Source organism: Tasmannia lanceolata, unplaced genomic scaffold (assembly GCF_043159265.1).
Source record: "Tasmannia lanceolata isolate RefF3 unplaced genomic scaffold, GAP_Taslan_0.1 ptg000013l, whole genome shotgun sequence".
NCBI classification, from domain to species: domain Eukaryota; kingdom Viridiplantae; phylum Streptophyta; class Magnoliopsida; order Canellales; family Winteraceae; genus Tasmannia; species Tasmannia lanceolata.
Window position 1 is genome coordinate 4,853,362 of NW_027518690.1, and position 21,159 is coordinate 4,874,520.

The 21,159-nt window shown below is 39.0% G+C and overlaps 1 protein-coding gene across 2 annotated transcripts; it reads left to right on the forward strand.

Annotated features, from left to right (window-relative positions):
• Nucleotides 1–779: 779 nt before the first annotated feature.
• LOC143889580 (uncharacterized) lies at nucleotides 780–20,619 on the forward strand. Of its 2 annotated transcripts, XM_077393845.1 has the most exons (9): nucleotides 780–1,127; nucleotides 1,530–2,281; nucleotides 7,228–7,364; nucleotides 13,127–13,196; nucleotides 16,892–16,979; nucleotides 17,128–17,297; nucleotides 18,920–19,063; nucleotides 19,212–19,340; nucleotides 20,299–20,619. In XM_077393845.1, exons 1-9 carry the CDS (start codon nucleotides 914–916, stop codon nucleotides 20,464–20,466), a joined length of 1,872 nt encoding a protein of 623 aa, XP_077249960.1. In that variant the 5' UTR covers nucleotides 780–913; the 3' UTR covers nucleotides 20,467–20,619. The 2 variants fall into 2 exon arrangements, with proteins under 2 accessions (XP_077249960.1, XP_077249961.1); XM_077393846.1 differs by lacking the exon at nucleotides 19,212–19,340.
• Nucleotides 20,620–21,159: the final 540 nt, after the last annotated feature.

A 21,159-nucleotide genomic window follows, 5' to 3' on the forward strand; every position in this document is an offset into this window, starting at 1 on the left:
TTTTGGTAACTAAGAATTCATTTGGTTGCCAATTATTATGAAGATGACATTAATTGGCGGCTACAAAATTTTCAAATGCTAGTATTTTTTCACTGTCTGACTATCCGATCAAATTACGAGGTAAAGGAAAGTAAATAGATGGGAATATATATTTACATCCAAATAAAGAACCCTTGACGTCCCCTGCTCAGGGGTGACAAAAATTGACCGAACCGAACCGAAAATTCGGTTTCGGTTTGGTTTAACCAAACTGATTCAAATTTCAGTTCGGTTCAGTTTGGAGGTCAAACCGAACCCGAAACCGAACCAACCTAGTAACCCTTTTTTCCAACCGACCGACCTGAGTTTTTTTTTTTTTTTTGGAAAGATAAGTCCATAACAGCGGCCTGTCAGAGGTTTTTTAAAGACACACCCAACCCGAATCCGGCAACAAAATGGTAATGGAAGTCATATGTACTTCCTTCTTCGCCCTGATTTCAACCGACCCAACCCGACTTCTTTAAGATTACTAAAAGAAAAAAATGATAAAAAATGTTGGGTTTCACTCAGGTAAGGTTTGCCCAAGCCCTCACCCCGACCTGACCCGACCCGAACTCAACCCCGGTTGTGAAAACTCGACCTGACCCGACCTGACACGACCTTTTTCGGGTTGAACCCGACCCGAGTTGGACGCCTGTAGTAGTAGTAAATTGTCCTTGCTTTTGTGCAACCAAACAGGTAATGATCGTGGGACCCACATCCATGGGTTGTAGTGTTATACTCGTTTATCCGCTCCTCTCTCCAAACTAAATTCGTGGTGCCAAATGGCCCAAATCAAAACATGCATCTCATCCATCTTCTCCAAACCCATGGATGAGCTCTGTATCCCCAAACCCTAACACAAAGCTCCCAAACCCTAATTCCACCTCTAAAAATGGCGGATTTCGCCTCCAAGTTACTCGATCTGCGATCCTTCACCTTCTCGTCCTTCCACACGATCTCGATTTTCAAGCCGTTATCAATCAAACAGATTTCTCCTTTTATCTTCCGATCTCCGAATCGAAGAAGATCCGACCTCCAGATCTTCGTCGTGCCTCCTTCTGCAACGCCTTCACTATCTTCTGATCTGGATCTCATTTCCACAACCGGTATTCCATCAGATCTTTGAATCTCATTCCATTTTAGCTGAATTTCATCTAGTTTCTTCAATCTTTTGTGAAAAATGACGGTATTTAGGGTTTATAGAAGAGATAAGATCTTTGTGTTGAGATCTTTGAATCTCGTCCCATTTTAGCTGAATTTCGTCTAGTTTCTTCAATCTTTTATGAAAAATGACGGTATTTAGGGTTTATAGAAGAGATCAGATCTTTGTTTTGAGATCTTTGAATCTCATTCCATTTTAGCTGAATTTCGTCTAGTTTCTTCAATCTTTTGTGAAAAAATGACGGTATTTAGGGTTTATAGAAGAGATCAGATCTTTGTGTTGAGATCGGTATGCTTTTACCTCGCTTGTTGCTGCTTATTCACGTGGCATTTGGTAATTTCGGCAGAGTGTTCGGATGGAAGCTTCGTTTTCCGATTCGGAATTGCGGCGGAAACGGATTTTGATTCGAATCTTGTGGAAGGAGACAATGAGGTTGAGAGTTTGATTGCTGGTGAGGAGAAAGCTGATGATGTTGGAGAGATTATGAAGGAGGATTTAGGGCTTGGAAGTAGGGAGACTCGTGACAGTGACAATGGCATGGTGTTAGCCCTAAAAAACGATATATTGGATGTCAGTGATGGTAATTTGGTTGTAGCACCAAATGACGATGGATTGGAGTCCTTAGAGAAGACTCTGGTTGGCAGTGATAGTAATGTGGTGATATCCCGGAATGTCAATAAATTGGAGTCCGTAGAGAAGATTATGGTTGACAGTGATTGTGAAGTGATGGGAGTTCAGAACGATAATATGTTGGAATCCATGGAAACAGTTGACAGTGATAGCAATGTGATGAAAGCTCTGAACGACAATAGATTGCAATCCTCTAAGATGGTTGTGGTAGACAGTGATTGTAATATAGTGGCACCTCTAAATAAGGATAGATTGGAATACTCTGAGATGGTTGTGGTAGACAGTGATAGTAAAATAGTGGCACCGCTGAATAAGGATGGATTAGAATCCATGGAGAAGGTTCCAGAAGACGCGGAAGAAGTTGAAGTGTATACTTCTGTAGAGCTTGGCGCTGTTGGGAATGTAGAAATCAATTTCGAATCTGAGGAAAGTTCTGAGGATGTGGGTTCGGTCGAAAGCTCGATAATGGTCAGCCTTGCTTTTAGTATTTTTAATTCCTTTCTGTTTTGTTTTTAGTGTTTGAATGCACTTGTGACTTCTGTAGTGGGTTGGGCATTATTCCTTTTTTTTTCCCTCGAAATGGGAACACTGAGCACTGCTCCATACTCAATCAACAAGAAAATAAATACAAGTGCACCACATAGACATTTCTCATGAGTGAAACACAAAAGTACAATAAACCCTATATAATTGATGAATCATCACAGAATCTTATACTATACTCTCCTCATACTTGCCGGATGTCACTATGATCATTGTGAAGGACATTTGATGTTGAGCTGAGTTACAAATCTATATTTCTCATCTGTTAATGTTGTTGTCATATGTCTTAGACCACAAGTCAAATATTTGTTTACAAATTTAGGCATTCAGCTTTATTATTGAAATGTATTTTTCACACATTTTAATTAGATCACCTCAAAGACTGTTATTTCACTACATTTGACCTAGCCAACATGACTTTAGTTACAATTTTTCCTCCCACTTTACCTTAAAATTTCTTCTATTGCTGGAATTTTTGTATTATTTTTTGTTGTATACTAAGCTTCCATTTAGTTTTCTATATTGTAATTGGGATGTTTTTTTATTCTTTGGGTACGAAAGAGTTGTTTGTTGTTTTACCGAGCAGTTGAGATGAGTTGTTTGCTGGGTCATGTGGTGATGTTGGGATGTCAGATGTGTATGGAGGATTGTCTGGAAACTCCATCTGTCAATTATTGATTTGTCTGAGTCCGCACCCTTTACGTTAGCTAAGCTCTCATCCGAGTCTAAGTTTTTCCTTTTCTTAGAGGGAAGTGGGGCGAGAGCGAAACGAGAACGACAATGATTAGAGTGAGCGGAGCATGTGGAATATGTAGTTGGACTTGCAGAGCAAGCACTAGAGAGCATTAGGCAAACGGGTGAACAGAGCAAGTGAAAAGATTCCCAGTGATAGTCCTGATTCAATTTCTTCCTCACACGTGATCGAGACCTATACCCCTCCCTTTCCTTCGTATGGTTCCAAGCCCAAGTGTGGAGGCACTGACAGGTCCTACAGTAGCAGTAGAATCATCATGAGTGCCGAGGTCATTTCTGTCCACCGCTCTTCTCATGGAGCCGTACGTGGATGTTCATTTATTCAGGGGGAGCATGAGCTTGTAAACACTATTCTTATGAAAAAATTATAGGGAAAGCTTACTTGAAAAATCTTAATTTTTCAATGCTTATCATGATGTGCTTAGATCTGATATTTATATATCTCATGACGAGATTTTAGGGAGAATATTATAATGTTATTACATTCAAATTGTATGCCATATGCTCCATTTATCTATGCATTAACTAAAGCGGATCCATACATAATTCATTGCCTCAACTGATTCGAAAAGATTCCGTCTTAGAGGCCTGTTCTCAACTGAGTATATATATTTCGAAATTAAGAATGGAAGTGAATTTTGAAAATCATAAATTTTGGAGATTATTTAGTCCAAGGTTCAATCTAAATGAGTAATCTTATGAACTCTTAGCAATTTGGTTTTGAAAGCCCCCTCTTAATTTGCAACTTTAAATAAAAAAGGGGGAGTTATAGTTTGAAATTTTCATTAACAAAGGGGGAGACAAAAATCTTTGATATTCTCTTAAAACCCCATGTTTCAAATCTCCTTTCAAATTGACCTTTTAAATTATAAAGTGGGAATTTTGTTTTGAAATATTAAGGAGAGGACTTAATTTGCTTTTATATTCTATCTAAATCCCGATATTCTTTTAAAATTCGGTGTAACCCCTCTTTTCGTTGATGACAAAGGCGGGGAGAAGTTGAGTGATATGTTTTAAAGTCTAAGTGGCTAGTGGATTTTCGTTCACTTTAAAACAATTATTTAGGGGGAGAGATATTTAGGGGAAGAGAAGTTTTATAGGGAAATAAATCATATATTTAGACGGAGAAATTTGATAAGTTTTAAAGTCATATACTTTTAAATTGATTATTATTTGCTTGAAAACTTCTATTTTTGTAGAGCTTATTGAATAATCACCTTGTGTATTGTCATCATAAAAAAAGGGGGAGATTGTTAGCCCAATGGTTCAACCCTTGGCAATCTTCTAATGTTGTTTTGACGAATCCAAACACAAGTTGATTCATTATGTGTTTACTAATGAATTCTGTGTCAGTTGAGCCTGTATTGAAGATGTCTTTCAATAAAGTCAAGAAGCATAGATCATGGCATTAAAGTTATCTTGGAAAATCAAGTGAGCCTAGGAAAGTAAATGAAGATCCATGAAGGAAAGATCAAGTCTTGGAGGCCTGGTTGTTTATTACATGCTCATCACTTGCTCAAAGAAAGAAGCCAAAGCTAAAGCATAATCAAAGAAGCTAAAGCTAGAGTTTCCAAAGAAGTGCCCAAGTTTGAAGAAAATCACAAGCAAGGCCAAACATCATGAAGGATCATACAAGGAAAAATCAAGTAAAAAAGGGAGTCAGGTTATTTAGATTGTAATTCCAATCTCCCTTTGATTTTCTCATATTCAAGGCACTCAAGAATATCTAAAAAGCCCGAATAATATAATATAACAAGGGGAAACATGTGGACCCAAAGCCCAAGTGCCAAAGTGAGCCAAATGTGAAAAAGCATCAAATTGACACTTAGTTGACCATAGGCCATAATCCTATGATAATTGGTCCAACTAATTTCCAAGTATTTTTGAAATTATTTTTAAAAGATAGCTCTCTTTCTTCTCTTATCCGTAGAGCACAAGAACATCGAAATCCGATAAGAAATGAAAGAGATATGAATTTTACAAGCGGGCTACGCAAAACAGGAAAATCCAATATTTGCCGCACTGTCTACCGAGATGCTGCAGTCTACTGCACCCGACAAACTGTTTTTTTAAAGGCCTAACGACTAGCGCCACGGTCGACCAAGGGTCTACCGAGAGAGCCGTTGGGAGCTTGAAATGGCTAGTTTTGGATTTTTGGTTATGTATATTAATTAACTTAACTTTAATGATCTAAGAACTTCCCCAAGCCATGTTTTAAACTTGTTAACCCACTTTTGGCCTTCAAATCTCACCCAAACTCTCGTGCCTTGAATTTGTGATCAATCTTTGAGAGTTTTGGAATAACGCTTGCTTGTATTCATTTGGAGAGATCTTCATCTAGCTCTATATTGTGCAATCAGCCTAAGAGGAGCCAAAACAATTGTATTCTTCATTCTTTTTCATAATATCGTTGTAAAGGTGGAAGGGAACCTAACTTAAATCCCTTGGAGCATGCAAACTTGATGAATTGGCTCTATCTCGGCCATCAAGGGGAAATTGTAATTGGGCTCAAATCCAACCACTAAGGAGGATGTTATTTAGTGGATTACCTCAAGGAAACAAACTTGAGAAGAGTGGAGTAAGTCTTGGTTTAGGACCGAACCATTATAAATCGTGTGTGTAAGCCTCTTCTCTCAATCCTTGGTGCTCTTCTTCTCTCCATATCTATTCTTTCACTTGTATTTTATTTTTGCTTATTCTCTTTATCTTGCATGCTATTGTGTTTATTGGCTTTATCATTTTGGAGCAATCAATTTCCCTTGCTTAAATTCTTGTTAAGGTAGGGACCACCATCTCCACCCCATGTGGGCTCACCCGTTTACACTACAAGAATTGATGGGATGGGGCCACCATTTAACCCCTGCTGTTGTTGGTGGGTAGGGCCCACCATCTCTACTCAAACCTATTATGTATTAGTGCCCTGCGAATCACGGTAATCATGCAATCCGAACATTCAATAGTGTGTGTTTTTAATCATTTAATGTGAACCGTTGGATAGATTTTGTTTTTTGGCCATTTATGTTCTTCAACAACAAAAAAATATACAGTATTTGATGTTATGATTGCATGATTGATTTGATTGTTTCGGCCACAGGAGATCCAAAGAAAGGCCCACCAGATGGACGGTTGAGATCAGTTGTATGTGGGACCCTTTGTGAGATTGTGAACGTCCCTCATTGTAGTACAATGAGAGAAAAAGAGACGATCTAGATCAGTCGTTTGTGGGACCCTCTGTGAGATTGTGAACGTCCCTCATTGTAGGACAATGAGAGAGAGATATGGTGGGTTTTTAGTCTAGCAATGTCACGCCATGAGACCCTTGGGACACGTGTTAGGTGTTGCGCGCCAGGGCGAACCTCGCACGAATGAAAGGTCAAATCGAAAACTGAATCACCTCAGATTGTATCAATGGTACATAAATATAAATCAATCTAAATAACCAAACTGAACTATATATGAACTCAACTCAACTCAACTCAACTAAGCCTTTGTCCCAAACTAAACTATATATATATGAGAGTCTGACAAAAATACATATGTACAATATCAAAAAGAAAATACTAATCCAACCTAACCAACTATGATGCTTCCAGATAACTAGGTCTACACTAAATCGATCTCCCTCCGGGTTCAGTCACCGAGTCTGAAAAATGTTGTTTTATCCACATTAGTCCCGCAAAACGAGCGAGTAAATAAATCACAGATTTAGCATGCCCAATACAAATTTGCAAACAACAGTTAACAAAGCATTTTAAATCATACTCAGACTACTTCAATATAAACAAATGGATAGAAATTTGAATTAAGATTCAAGTATTTTTTTATGATGATTATATAGATTTGTAATACGTGCTATTATTTTATTGTCATGCTTTTTGGATGACTTGCTTGGTATGCCTCCAATTTCTAGTGCCATTTAAATTGAAAGTGCCTAACGTGCTCCTAATGTACTAGACTGACATGATTTCCTCTTTATAAGCCTCATTTTTTTGCCAAAATTTTGTAATGATTTCATAATGAAATTTGAAACAAAATGTAATGTTTGAAGGACACAATGTTATAGACTTCTTATACTTTAAGATGAGATGAAGTTCATTACATGTTTCTCTCACCTGTAGCTAGAAGGAGCAATTCCTTCATCAGATCTTCAATCAGAAAACAATGAAGGGGATGAAAAGAACAACGGGAGTGCAAATATAGCAGGTTCATCATTTGTCCAGATTCATGATATCGAAGATAATATTGATCCTAATAGGTATGCTCATCCTTGTCTTTTCCATTTTAGGTGGTTATACACAACCATTTGGTATGGTAGGTAAAATGACAGTCTGTTTTTCTCCAGGATATGTTGTCTCAACGTAGTCTATAGTGTGTGTGGACATGCTCTCTGTTTAAGCCCAACTCTAATGAATTTGAACATGGGGATCACTTGGCTTGGCTACATGCGCTATAGTTTGACTTCTTTTATGCAGAAATTCCTTGCATGCTTGTGGACTTTGACTGATCCACTTACTGTGCACTATATGTTGAATGCCAAATTAGAGCTTCTGTATCTTTTATTCCACCTTATGGTAACGTCTCCATTTGGTGGTTGTAACACCTGAAAGATATCTGTGTTCTTTACATTTTTAAAATGGAGTCCTTCCCTAACAGCAGACTTTGACTCATTCGCCTACCTTGCACTATATGTTGAATTCCAAATTAAAGATATGTGTATCTTCTATTACACCTAATGGTAATGTCTCCATTTGGTGGTTGTAACACCAGAAAGATATCTGTGTTTGTTACATTTTTTAAATGAAGCCCTTCACTAACAGCCTAGATGAACACTTTCTCAACAAAATATTACCTTGACACTTTCTACATTTTGATTTTTAGTCATGCCGACAAGTGGAAGCACTTGGGCACTAGTTGACACGAAACAACAGTTCTAGAGATGTATGCCAATATGGGTGAACTGTCTTGGTGACTGATGCAGGACCAATGAAGGAAGGACTTTATGCTTCACTCTGATATCAAACTGATGTAGGACCAGTGAAGGAACAACTAATGCTTCGCTCTAATGCCAATTGGTGCAGGAAGGGTACATAAAGATCATTATGCATGCAGCTCTAATCCTAATTGACGTAGGACAGAAGGTTGATCAATGATAAAGACCCTTGAAAGATTTATGAATGGGTGTCTTGAATTCTTGAAAAGTTTCATGAATTTTTTAATGGGGTGCTTATACAAGGTGTTAGCGAAAGTGCTGGCTGACAGACTGAAGATGGTTATGCACATGGTAAAGGGTAGCTTGTTGATTTGTGAACAACATCTCAATGTCATTGTATTACAGTACACCCATCACGTTTTTCCATAGCGTTGATAGCCCTTGTGGTGATGATATCCCTAAAAAATAAAAGATAACTTTAGGGTGATTTGGAGTGTAAAACGGCAAAATATATCTCAATGCATTATTGAGAACAATTTGGGATTCTATAGAGTAGAAGGGAGTGAAAGCTGTACATGCTAAAAATTAGAACATATATTGAAAGTTTTCGTTCTTTTTCAGTGATTGGTTGTTTGATAATATTGAAAAGATGATGATTCCATGGCATTACCTTCAGTATGTGAAGTGCCAATCTGCCTCATGTGTTTGGTTGCTCACGGAGAATAAGAGTTTTAGAAGACTTATTAGCACTGATAGCATTGCTGCTAAGAGGCTTTGAGGTGTGTTACATCCAAAGATTTTTAAAAAAAAAGATGAAGCCACATTATTTTGATTCTTAACATTACGCAAGACTTAGCTTGCCTTCATGCATCCTGACATGAGATGATCTTAGGAGATCCGAGATTTTTTTTTTTTTTTTGGGTTGTGGCGTGGGGTGGCTCTCCTTGTAGGGCAACCTAACGCCCTTCATCGCCATGATCGTGATAACTCTATTCGATCCGCTCAGAGGCTAGCTCTACTCACTTACCACCAACTCAAAGATATTGAATTCTTAAAACTTAAGGGTTAGTGTGGAGACCTAGTGCAATTAAGTTTTGCAATCAGAGTACAATTAAGTTCAACAATAAGCTACAGGAGAGCTGTGCGCTAAGCGAGTATTTCCCTCGAAAGAAGTACGGGGTGAATGTCTGTGAAGTTCTTTCAATGCCTTATTTCCAAGTTGAGTGAGTCTAGTGCTTCGTTTGATGGAAGCACTAGGGAAACTCAATTGTGAATCAGAGTTTTAGAAGACTTATTAGCACTAATAACATGGTTGTTCACTTAGAACAAGGGGTTTAGAAGACTTATTAGCACTGATAACATTGCTACGAAGAGGCTTTGGTGGGTGTGTTATATCCAAAGATTTAAAAAAAAAAAATGCATGAAGCCACATTGTTTTGCTTCTAGAAATCCTCATATCATACTACTTAACATTACGGAAGACTTAGCTAAACTTTCTTGCCTTCATGCATCCTGACATAAGATGATCTTAGGAGGCACAGACCTTTCCATATGGCAACTACCATTTCTGCAATTTTCAATTTTCCCATTTACCTTGAATGTGCAGTAACTCCAATGAAGATGTCTATGAATGCAATACCCTGACCAAGAGATGGTTTGATTAACCGCCTCAAATATGGATTTTGTTCCATCAAAATGGGTACAAATATGTCAGACAGCAACTTAATTGAATATACATAGTGAAAAACAGTAAATTGTAAACCAGTCATACTGCTTTAACAAAGTCTTAACTTAGCCATGTCAATTCTTCTCCTAACTCTGAGTATGGATATTGATGATGCTCCATTTGTCGCAGTGAAGCAGTCATAATGCTCTTACAGAGTCTTTAACTCTGAGCATGCATATTTGTTAGAGATTAGAAGAGAACAGAATGAGTGAGTTGAGGATTAGCTCCCCCTCACTTATGTATGTATAAAGAGAGGATACAAAAGACCAAACTGCCCTTAGGCATACACACTTCTAACACTCCCTCTCAAGTTGGAATGTTTATATTGTGCATTCCTAGCTTGTTACAAATATCACTTAGTTTAGCTCTACTCAAGGGCTTGGTAAGAGCATGCTAGCTGATCTGTTGACCGAGTAAAAGTAGTGTATATCTCTCCCTGTTGGATTCTATGTGGTATGAAATGGCAGTCCACCTCTATGTGTTTGGTATTGTCGCAATACAACTGAGCTGGTGATGATGGTGTGAATCCAATCCCAGCTAGAAGAGAACGCAGCTAGATAAGCTCACTACCAGTGTGTGACATAGCTCCGTATTCGGCTTCAACCCTCGACTTTGATACAACGTTTTGCTTCTTACTGCGCCAGGATACTAAATTACCTCCAACAAAGGTACAATACCCAGTCGTAGATCGTCTATCCGTCGTGACCCTGCCCAGTCAGCATTACAAAACCCTTCTATCCTCTTATGGCCATGTCTCTTGAAAAACAGCCCTTTCCCTGGGGTGCTTTTCAAATATCGCATAATCATGACAGCTGCGCAGTGGGAGGTACAAGGAGCACTCATGAACTGGCTACCAACCCTCATTGCATATGTAATATCTGGGCGAGTGATTGTGAGGTATATGAGTTTCCCAACTAGCCGTCGATACCTGCCAGGGTTCTCTAACAAGTCGCCCTCCTCTGGGAGTAGCTTTGTAGTTGGATCCATGGGAGTGGCAGCTGGTTTCACACCCAACGACCCTGTCTCATCTAGTAGAACTAATACATACTTTCGTTGTGAGAGGGAGAGAGTACTACCCGAGTAAGCTACTACAATCCCCAGAAAATATTGAAGGCATCTAAGGTCTTTTGTGGAGAATTCTTTTTGCAGAAAGGCCTTCAACCTCTGTATGCCAACTGTGTCACTCCCTGTAATGATGATGTCATCCACATAGACTATGAGAAGGACATGACCAGCATCTGACTGGTGGCTAAATACTGAGTGATCAACAACGCATTGTTTCATGCCATATCGCATGATAGCATCACTGTACTTTCCAAACCAAGCTCGAGGCGACTGTTTGAGGCCATATAATGATTTTCGAAGCCGACAAACTGGGGAGGACATCTCCCCTGAGCAACATACCCAGAAGGTTGCTCCATATACACCTCCTCAACCAGTTCTCCAAGGAGGAATGCATTTTTGACATCGAGCTGATATAATGGCCACCCTTAGTTGACGGCTAGAGATATAAGCACACGTACGGAGGGGAGTTTTGCTTCAGGAGAAAATGTCTCTGTGTAGTCAATCCCATAGGTTTGAGTATATCCTTTGGCAACGAGGCGCACCTTAAGGCGCTCAATAGTCCCATCTAGAAAATATTTGATGGCATAGACCCATCGACATCCCATAGGCTGAGCACCAGGAGCAGGAGTGACCACCAAGTATGATTAGCCTCAAGAATGGCCATCTCGCTGTCCATAGCAGCACGCCAACCGGGGTGAGCAAGAGCTTCCTGAACAGACCTAGGCAAATAAACATAATACAAGGAGGAGACAATGCTACGAAAAGAAGGGATTAGGTGATCATAAGAAACATAAGAGGAGATAGGATGAGCAGTGGTGCGAGAACGGGTACGTGAGGCAATAGGGGAGTCTACAACCACATTTAAAGAGGGAAGAAGAAGTACCTAAGATGAAGGAGCCGTGATCGCCAGTTGAGAAGACGATGCCTTGGGAGTAGGGTGGAGTGCATCTGGCCTCTGTCGCCGCTGATAAACCTGCATAGGAGTTGGAGGAGGAGGAGGAGGAGCCGAGGGTAGCTGCAATGGTAAAGAGGGTGAACATACACGATCAGGTAGAACAGGAACATGAAGATGAACCTGAGGGTCGAATACAATGGGACTACTTTCCGCATGAGCAGTAAAGTAGGAGACAGACTCCAAGAATGTGACATCAACGGAAACGAATAAGCGTCGTAGTCGAGGACTATAACATTGATAATATTTCTGGGTGAGAGAATACCCTAGAAAGACACATCGCTCCACCTGAGGGGCCAATTTATCCAGGCCGGGTGAGAGGTTGTAAACAAAACAAACACAACCAAAAATCTGCGGAGTGAGGGGAAATGGATCCCCCTGAGGGTGTAAGACCGAGAAGGGGGGTGCCATCTAAAACATAAGAGGGGAGTCGATTACCCAGGAAACAAGATGTAAGGATGGCATTGCTCCAATAGAGATGAAGAACTCGCATTTGAGAGACAAGAGTGCGGGCCATATCAAGTATCGGAGTTTCCTCTCAGCAACACCATTTTGCTGGGAGGTGTATGCGCAAGAAGACTGATGAATAATGCCATGGGTGGATAAGAAATCTCGAAAGGCAACTGAGAAGTACTCCCTAGCATTATCAGTGCGCAAACACTTAAGAGAACAAGCATATTGGGTAGTAATCTCTGCATGAAACGTGCAAAAAGCATGAAAGATCTCAGAGCAGTCTTTAAGGAGAAACAACCGAGTCATACGAGAGAAATCATCCACGAAGACGACAAAATATCGATAACCAGAGGGAAACATGATCCTAGAGGGACCTCATACATCAGAATGCACTAGCTCAAAAAGGAGTAGTGGCACGACTAACGACCCAAGATGGGAATGACACTTGATGGTGTTTCCCGAGCTGTCATGACTCGCATTGAAAGGGCTGAAGAGGGCCAGAAACAACAAAGGACTGCTGAAGTCGGGGAAGGGAGGGATGGCCGAGACGGCAATTCCATTGATAAGCATCAACAAAAGTATGCAACATGGCACGAGGAGGGTCACAGTCAAGGTGATAGAGACCATCTACCATGAAAAATAGAAAAAGAGGCAGGCACCATCTATCAGACTTTCAATTTAAACCTGTCATCCATTTTGTTGTTCTTTGGCGCTCCGTCTTTTACAAAGTAAATATTTTGTTTTTGACATTTCTGCATGCATTTAGAATTAATTTCTGTTGAAACTGCTAAAGTTTATTTTCAAGAATCTTGGAATATAACCATTAAAGAAAAAGAATCTTGGAATATAATTTGCATCTGTTCTTCCTTGTCTATTTAATTTATAATGCAGGTTAAAGGCGACATCAATGCCAAGCTTTTGTGTGTCCTCTGGTGCCGCTATGTTGCCACATCCTTCTAAGGTACTCCCAACAGTTTAACTAAAATTTAACACAACTTCTTCACTCTTGGATCTCATGTGGAAAAGAGTAGTAAATGCACCCTTGTAATTGTACATGTAAATTTTCCCACAAAAAAGAAGTGCTTGCTGGCAAGCATGATTGATAGGCTTCAAATGGCCCCAAACTGATCATGAGTGGTGGATATGCATGACTATAAATAAATTTGTAGTTATATTGTTCGTCTCACAATAATTTTCACGAGGCATATATAGTTTTAATCAATTTTTTTTTTTTTTTAATGATTAAGCTGGGGTTGGGCAAGACCCCCACCAGATATATTAAAAGAAAAGGAGAAATACAGAGAGTGGGCCACCAAGGACCTAACTTAGCATGCTGCTACAAGCCACCAAGGGCTAAAGAAAAACAACAATATACAAGCTACAGGAGATCACCAGTCCTAAATAGAGAAATACATAAAAGAGGATTGAGCAGACAGCAAATTCACTGAGGCTTTCGAAAGTAAATCATCCCTCTCTTGTCACTGTCCAGTAATCTCAGCAGATCAATGGGAAATTTTGAAATTGGGATGTTTTTGCCTTTGCATATGCAATCTCTTTTGGATAAGTAATCTGCTACCATATTTCCTTCCCTCCAAATCTGTGTGATTCTCCAATCTATGTCTTTCCAATCCTTCCAAGTATTCCGGATCAATGGCAACTTTCTCCAAGGAGGGGGGGAAACTGAATTGAGACAGTTGACAGCAAAAGTAGAGTCTGCTTCTATCCACAGCTTTGAAAGGCCCAGATTTTTTGCCACCCGAACTCCAAAGCATATTGCCTGGATTTCTAGCTCGAAGATTTCTGCACTTTCAGTGTTGATAGAGTAAGCAAAGATTGCCTCTCCCCCCCATTTCTGATGATTCCCTCTAACCCACCACCAGAGTCTGTTAGGGAAGCATCAGTATTCAATTTATACTCAAGGTCACCAGGTAAAGTCCACCTGCAACAATTAATTTCTTTTTTGTTTCTCATATGCTTGTATCCGAAATGGTTAGCCGTTATAACTTTGAACTCCATATCATCCTCTCTGAGATTTAGAAAGTTTATTCGAGTCCTCACATCTTGAAGAATCCTTCTTAGAACAACGGATTTATGAGCTGATTTGTCTTCTTTCTCTCCACAACTGGTAAATGGCAGAAGCAAAAGCAATTCGAATACCAGTGGCATATTGACCTCGACCTCTTCTTTCATTTCTGATCCATTCTTCTTCGTTATTAACAGAGCACTTCGTTTTTCTACGGGTTCCATAACGCCAGAGAATAGACCTCCATACCCAGGAGGCGTACCCACATTTAAAGAAGAGGTGATTTATAGACTCTCTCTCAGCTTTACAAAGGGGACACTTCTCGTCAATAGAGATGTTTCTGAAGATCAGATGATCTCTTGTGAGTAATTTCCCTTGTATTGCCTTCCAGGCTATTAAAGCATGTCTCGGAATGTGGCCCACAAACTAGAGTGTTTTCACCCATGGCACTTTGCTGTGTTAGACCTTACGCTGTCCCAAGCACTCTTCACAGAAAATTCACCATCAACAGCGGGCTTCCAAATTACCTTGTTACTGCATTCCTCATGAAACAATGCTTTCCTCATAAAGATTTTCTCCTCCTTGAGCGAAGGTTTGTTCAAAATTGGGTGCCAACAAGAGTGGCGGTGAATTTCGTCTAGGCGCTTTACAGAGGATAGAGAATAATATGACCCAGTCTTGGAGAAATTCTGTTCTATGATGCCATCCGGGTGCCAAGGTTGGGTCCAATAATCAATTTCTGATTCTTTCCCCACAATATAGCAGATCTTTTCCTTTACAATCTCCCTTGATTTCAAAATGCTTCGGAAAGCCCATGAGGGTTTGGAAGGGGACTTCATTGTCCATATGTTCTTCGTCTTGATGTACTTCGCTTGAATCCAGTCCTTCCATAAAGAGGTATCTCCTTGGAGAAGCCTCCAAAACAATTTATGTTGAAGAGCAGAATTGATATCTCTCAATCCACGGAGTCCAAGCCCACCTTCCTCCTTAGGTCTACAAATAACCTCCCACGCAACAGCATGGATTTTCTTCTTTCTTGCACTCCCAGCCCACACAAAATCTCTGCAAATTTTCTCCAGCTGGTCTATAATGCCCACTGGAATGTTGAATGATGAAGACCAGAAAATCTGATAAGACTGGATGACAGATTTCACTAGCTCCACCCGGCCAGCTGTAGAGAGGAAACGATTGTTCGAACCATTGATTTTCTGAGTGACTTTGGATATGATCGGGTAGCAGTCATTTTTTGTAAGCCTTGTAGAAGTCAGAGGAAGTCATTTTTAATCAAATTCTTGTTGCTACTCGTGAGGTTCTATGGTGCACTGGACAATAAGTAGAAATGTTTACTTTTTCTACGCCTAACCTTGAATAAGATGTTTCTCTTGCATTTTTCGCAGCTTCATCATTGAAAGCAATGTTTTAAATTTCGGTTTTGGTTTCCGTTTAGGTCAACATGGAAACAGAAACATTTCGATTTTGGTTAGAAATTTCATTGAAAATCCTTAAAAATCACAAAAACGTATGGAAACACATACAAATGATAGAGTTTTACGATGAAGCTTCAAGAATAGTTTAACAACGTCCAACACCTAGTGGAATGCAGTTTGTACTGAATTATGATTACCAAAAAAGGGTGCCGACAATCTCCTACAAGCGAAGTTATGTCATGAATCAAGGTAACAAATCGATTTGTTGTGATAATCCTAAACCTTTGGGTCAAGGTGATGAAGACCATCCTAAGGTCCAAATTATAATTGTTAAGTGTCTTTTGAGTTCCTTAAGTTATAATAGGGGTATAACTTAAGTTTTTTGAGTTATGAGAGTTTTAAATAGGCTTCACATATGTATTACGGGAATTTTAAGTGGGGGGAGAATTTTTAAGTCATTAGAGGGTTATGGAGTCTTCTAATTAACATGAAGGTCATCACCGGCATGGATGAAGTCTTCTCATTAACAATTTAGCCTTATGTCACATACTGTAGGTGATCTGCACCATATATGATTATTTTCAAAATCACATATACTATGTGTTGCCTTTAAGTGAAAACGAGAAAAGGGTAGAAAACCATGCTATTTCTCCGAAAGATAATCTGGGGCTGCAACCTTACATTGTAAAGACTGTGGTATAAAATGTCTTCCATGGTCTAGATCTGTGAAGTTTATTTTAAATAATTGAATACATAAAATGAGTTTTTCCAGTGCTGAGAACTGTTGATCCTTTACACTGTGATATATGAAGCTAACAGTGACTTCTGTCATATCTTGCCCTTGACTATTTAACTCAACCACAGTTATTTCTGCCCCTCAAGGTGATCTTCTCTTTAATGGTTTCCATTGATACAAACTAAGAAGGAATTCTGGAAGGAAGCCTACAGAAACTTCTGACAGTTCATTATTTTGAAGGAATGTTGCTTATTTCTAAGTATGTAAAAACTTGCTTGTTATTCTGGCAATATAGACTATAGAGTACTACTGCAAACCATTTAAGTATGGTTAGTTTCTGAAATTATATAGCTATTCTTCATATGTTTAATTAAGAACCTACAACGTACAAGATCTTCAATATTTGAGTACTTAGCTGTTTGGCATTAAAGGAAATATTTAGGTTAGTAATATTAGAGTAATAATGCCAGGCATTGACAGGTGGTGAGGATGCTTTTTTCATTGCATGTGAGAATTGGTTCGGCGTGGCTGACGGAGTTGGTCAGTGGTCTCTTGAGGGTAATCCTTTTATACGTCATAAGTTTTTGTCCCTTTTTTCCAATGTACGCATCAGCTTTCACTGTTGTTAAAAATAAAGTTATCTTCTATCCGATAGTTATGGCTAGTAATGTTGTTATTTCTGATATGTTCTATTTTACTTTTTCAGGGATCAATGCAGGACTGTATGCCCGAGAGCTGATGGAAAATTGTGTAAAGTTTGTGTCGGAATGTCAAGGAGCTCCGGGAATTGAACCAGACCAAATTCTCATCCAAAGTACTGCTGAATCAAGTTCTCCTGGGTCATCTACTATTGTGGTTGCTTATTTTGATGGTCAGGTATGTTATTTTGATGGTACTTTCTTTTAGTCCATGGACCAATCATCTAATGTTCACTGCTGTTTTTAATAAGCTTTAGTTCTCTTGATAGCATAGTTTTGAAACTCCCCGCGTCATCGTGTACTCCCCCTCGACTCCCTTTTCCCTTGGCCCCGTTCCGTGTTTTGCCCTTCAGAGTCAATAAAACCTCCTTTTGACTCTTCCGAATTATGAATGCGTCAACCGAGTACCCAGCCGCGTCGTACCGAGTCGACTAGGATTTTCTTCGGCCGCGTTCTGCGCCACATCCTTGTTTTTAAACACGGCTTGGTACTTGGTAGTATCCTTTTGACTTCTGAAACAGCCTCAGTAAGGTGTTCTCTTAACATGGATTTAATCATAGTTACCGGAAGTTCCCTAGCTGGGTCGAAAGCTCGCTTCCAAATTTAACAAAACCTCGCTTGTTACAGCTTTCTCTATACCTCCTATTTCAGTGATTATTTTTTCCTAAGAGTGTTTTCCCCTTTTCATATTGCCGAAGGAGTATATTTAAAACTTAAAAACAGATCTGAAGTTTCCAATATAACTTATCTGAATATTTTTCCAAAAACTATTCATTAATCTAAATGAATAAAGCATATAAAACTTGTAATTCTAATAAGTTGTCAAGTTCTCTATACTTCTTGTAATTGTAACCTACATTAACCTTCCTCCCTAACCATCTATATCCTCCCACTCTCTCTCTCTACGTCCTTTTGGTTCACTTCCAATGAGGCTTTTTACATGATTTATGTTCACTTTTGATGATGCTTCCCATCCATTTCCTGTTTTGAAGTTTTATTTTTGAGTCTCACATTGTAATTGTATACACTCCCGTCATTGTAGCTTGGATTAACATAAAAACATCTTTCATAATTGTTTTTGGTTTTAGCATATGGTCCAATTTCTCTCAGAACAATAGCCAAGGAGCTAATGTCCGCTGTTCTACTCAAGTTTCTCCTGCACAATTACACTGCATGTTTTTTACAACGAATGCATGCGCACACGAAAAGTTCTAATGGCAATTAAAGAATACTTCGAGGTTTGTCCAGTTTTCACACGACCGTCATAATCAATTTTGGTGGTGAAATGTAAAAAATTCCCATTCTTTACCTCTTCTTTACACAATTGATTTGATGCTGCGGTTTTAGTTAGTTGTTGCAGGTTGTAAGACCTCTTGAGTTTATAAGCATACTTATAAGTTTTGGGTGCAAGAACTGCATTTTAAATCCAGTTTGCGTATGAACTGGATATAATAAGGCTTTTCACCTTGCAGTTTTTTTTAACGGTTTTTCATCTTGCATTTTACACACTCAATTCATATGGCATGTTCATATTTTCTTGATTATGCTTTAAGCGTATGCTAGCATCTGTAGTAAATGAGACTTAATCTGACTCCTTACATGAAAATATCTACTTGTTTCCACTTGTTGACATCAGTTTGTAAAATTTGTAAAATTTCTGTGTATAAATTTACTTGACACACTTGTAGAAGATACTACTTGGGGTGTTGTGCTATTGTTGGCTTGGTGATTCAGTATTTGCTAGTACAACATTTTACATCCAAAAATCCCTGCTTCATTTGACATCAGATGTTTTAGCAGGTCCTCCATGTGGCGAATATTGGAGACTCTGGATTCATCATAATAAGAAATGGTATTGTTTTTCGAAGGTCCTCTCCAATGGTGTACGAGTTCAATTTTCCCTTGCAGATTCAAAGAGGCGATGATCCCTCAAAATTTATAGAGGTACAGTTATTTCATAACCAGTTCTTGTCCAAAACCTTTCAAAGCGTCAGTAGGCCATAATAATTATGCAAATATTTTCTTCTTGCCATAGAAAACAATGGCAAATACTCATTTTAATATTCCTATGTTTATGCTCTTTATATTTCAGCGCTATGATATTGTCTTAGACCAAGGTGATGTAATCGTCACTGCAACCGATGGGCTTTTTGACAATCTGTATGAAAAAGAAATAGAATTGCTCGTCTCCAAGTCTTTGCAAGCCAAGTTGAAACCAAAGGTCTGAAAATCAACCTTTCCTGGAATTCATACACAATGCGTGCAGATCAATTATCTGTGACCATAGTCACAAATATTTTGCCTCTGAAATTTCTCGGGAAGTGTATATCTTGGGTATTTTATTTTGGGATTTACTAAGGACCATCGCAGAAGGCATTTCGCGCTTGGGCTGTTGCAGTCACAGAGGCTCAGATTTTGTCTTTTACATTTAATTCATCTGAGGTGGCTGCTCTCGCATGCAACAACCCAAGTGCGAAATGCCTTCTGCGATGGTCCCTAGGGTCGCCCTGTGACGGTAGAATAGAGTTGGGCTAAGTTTGTCCGAGTGCCAATCGTTATGGCAACTGTCTGTTTCATCCCAAGCGTGAAATGCCTTCTGCGATGGTCCCTACTAAATCCTTTTAATTTTTTTTGTTACTTTCGGGTTTATATCGGACAAAAAACTGGAAAAAAATAGAATATTTAAAAGGAAATGATATCAGCACAACCATGTTTTGGTATTTGCACTAACCCTATCTTTTATTATATAAAGAGCTGTCAAAGGTTATTACAGTTACAGTTCCCAAAAGGCTCTCACGAGCCAATTAAAAGAGAAAAGATAAGCTGATTTTGTGCAATTATTAAAACATGGTTACGCTGATATCATTTCCCTAAAAAAAAATTTGTGAAAATGTATAATTTAAGGAAAATATAGAATTAAAAATATAATAAAATTATCATGATATTATCATGATATTTCTCCCAGTAAAGGATAAAAAATAAAAATATTGGGATTATTTAGGGATTTTGTAGTTTTATAAAAAGTTGTGATAAAAATTGCAATATTTTGAAAAAGTTGGAGATATTTGTGACTATGTCTGTGACGAGCGTGATAGCGTTAATTTATTATTTAATTGAGTTTCCATTGAAAAAAATAGTGTAACTGAGTTTTCTTAATTACATTGGTTTGCGTGATTTAGGAGATAGCGGAGCTCTTGGCAATGAGGGCACAAGAGGTGGGGAGGTCGGCATCAGCGAGAAGTCCATTTGCGGATGCAGCCCAAGGAGCTGGGTACGCTTCATTTACCGGCGGGAAGTTGGATGATGTTACTGTTATTGTCTCCATAGTTCAGACCTCCGACTCCTAATTCAAGTAATTCTGAACCCCTGTAATCTCTGCAATTCTCTTCAATTGTATGATATAGAAAAAAATCTCAATTGCACCAGTATTGTGAATTCTCTTCGATTGTTTGACACAAAGTCTCTTTAAAAAAAAAAAAAAAAAAACCTATTTGCAAGTGTTATCAGTTTCACGAGTCCTCGAAATATAGCTTGTTCAGCATCCACTGGCCTACATATCTAAAACGCTATTGCTCATAACATGCACACCCAGTACGATTCTCTTTTAGTTTTCTGCAGCAAGTAAACATTTTTGTATTATTTGGCACAATCTGATGTTTAAGGGCAGTGAAACTCGCTATTTCTAAGGCGAGAAAAGTTCAGTGACTAGTGTACCCACGCCCACGATATCTGATCCTTCATTTAGGGCCCTCTATTTGTAGGTCACTTGACGTGGTTTAACTCTGGTCAAACGGTGGATCGATTCGATCAGCTGAAGGAGACCTTTGAGTGATTTAGACCCTACATTTCACAAGCAATTTTTGGACGGAATTATTGATTGTAGAGAAAAGATTCATTTGTTATGTTTATGCTGTTTAAGCTCGTGCGGGCCGGGAGAGTCGTGCAGTTCAGGCTCGTGCGAAATGGAGAATGATGGCTTTATGGATAGTATCTTTTGGGATACTTTACATGTTTGGAAAACTATTAATGGTGATGGATGA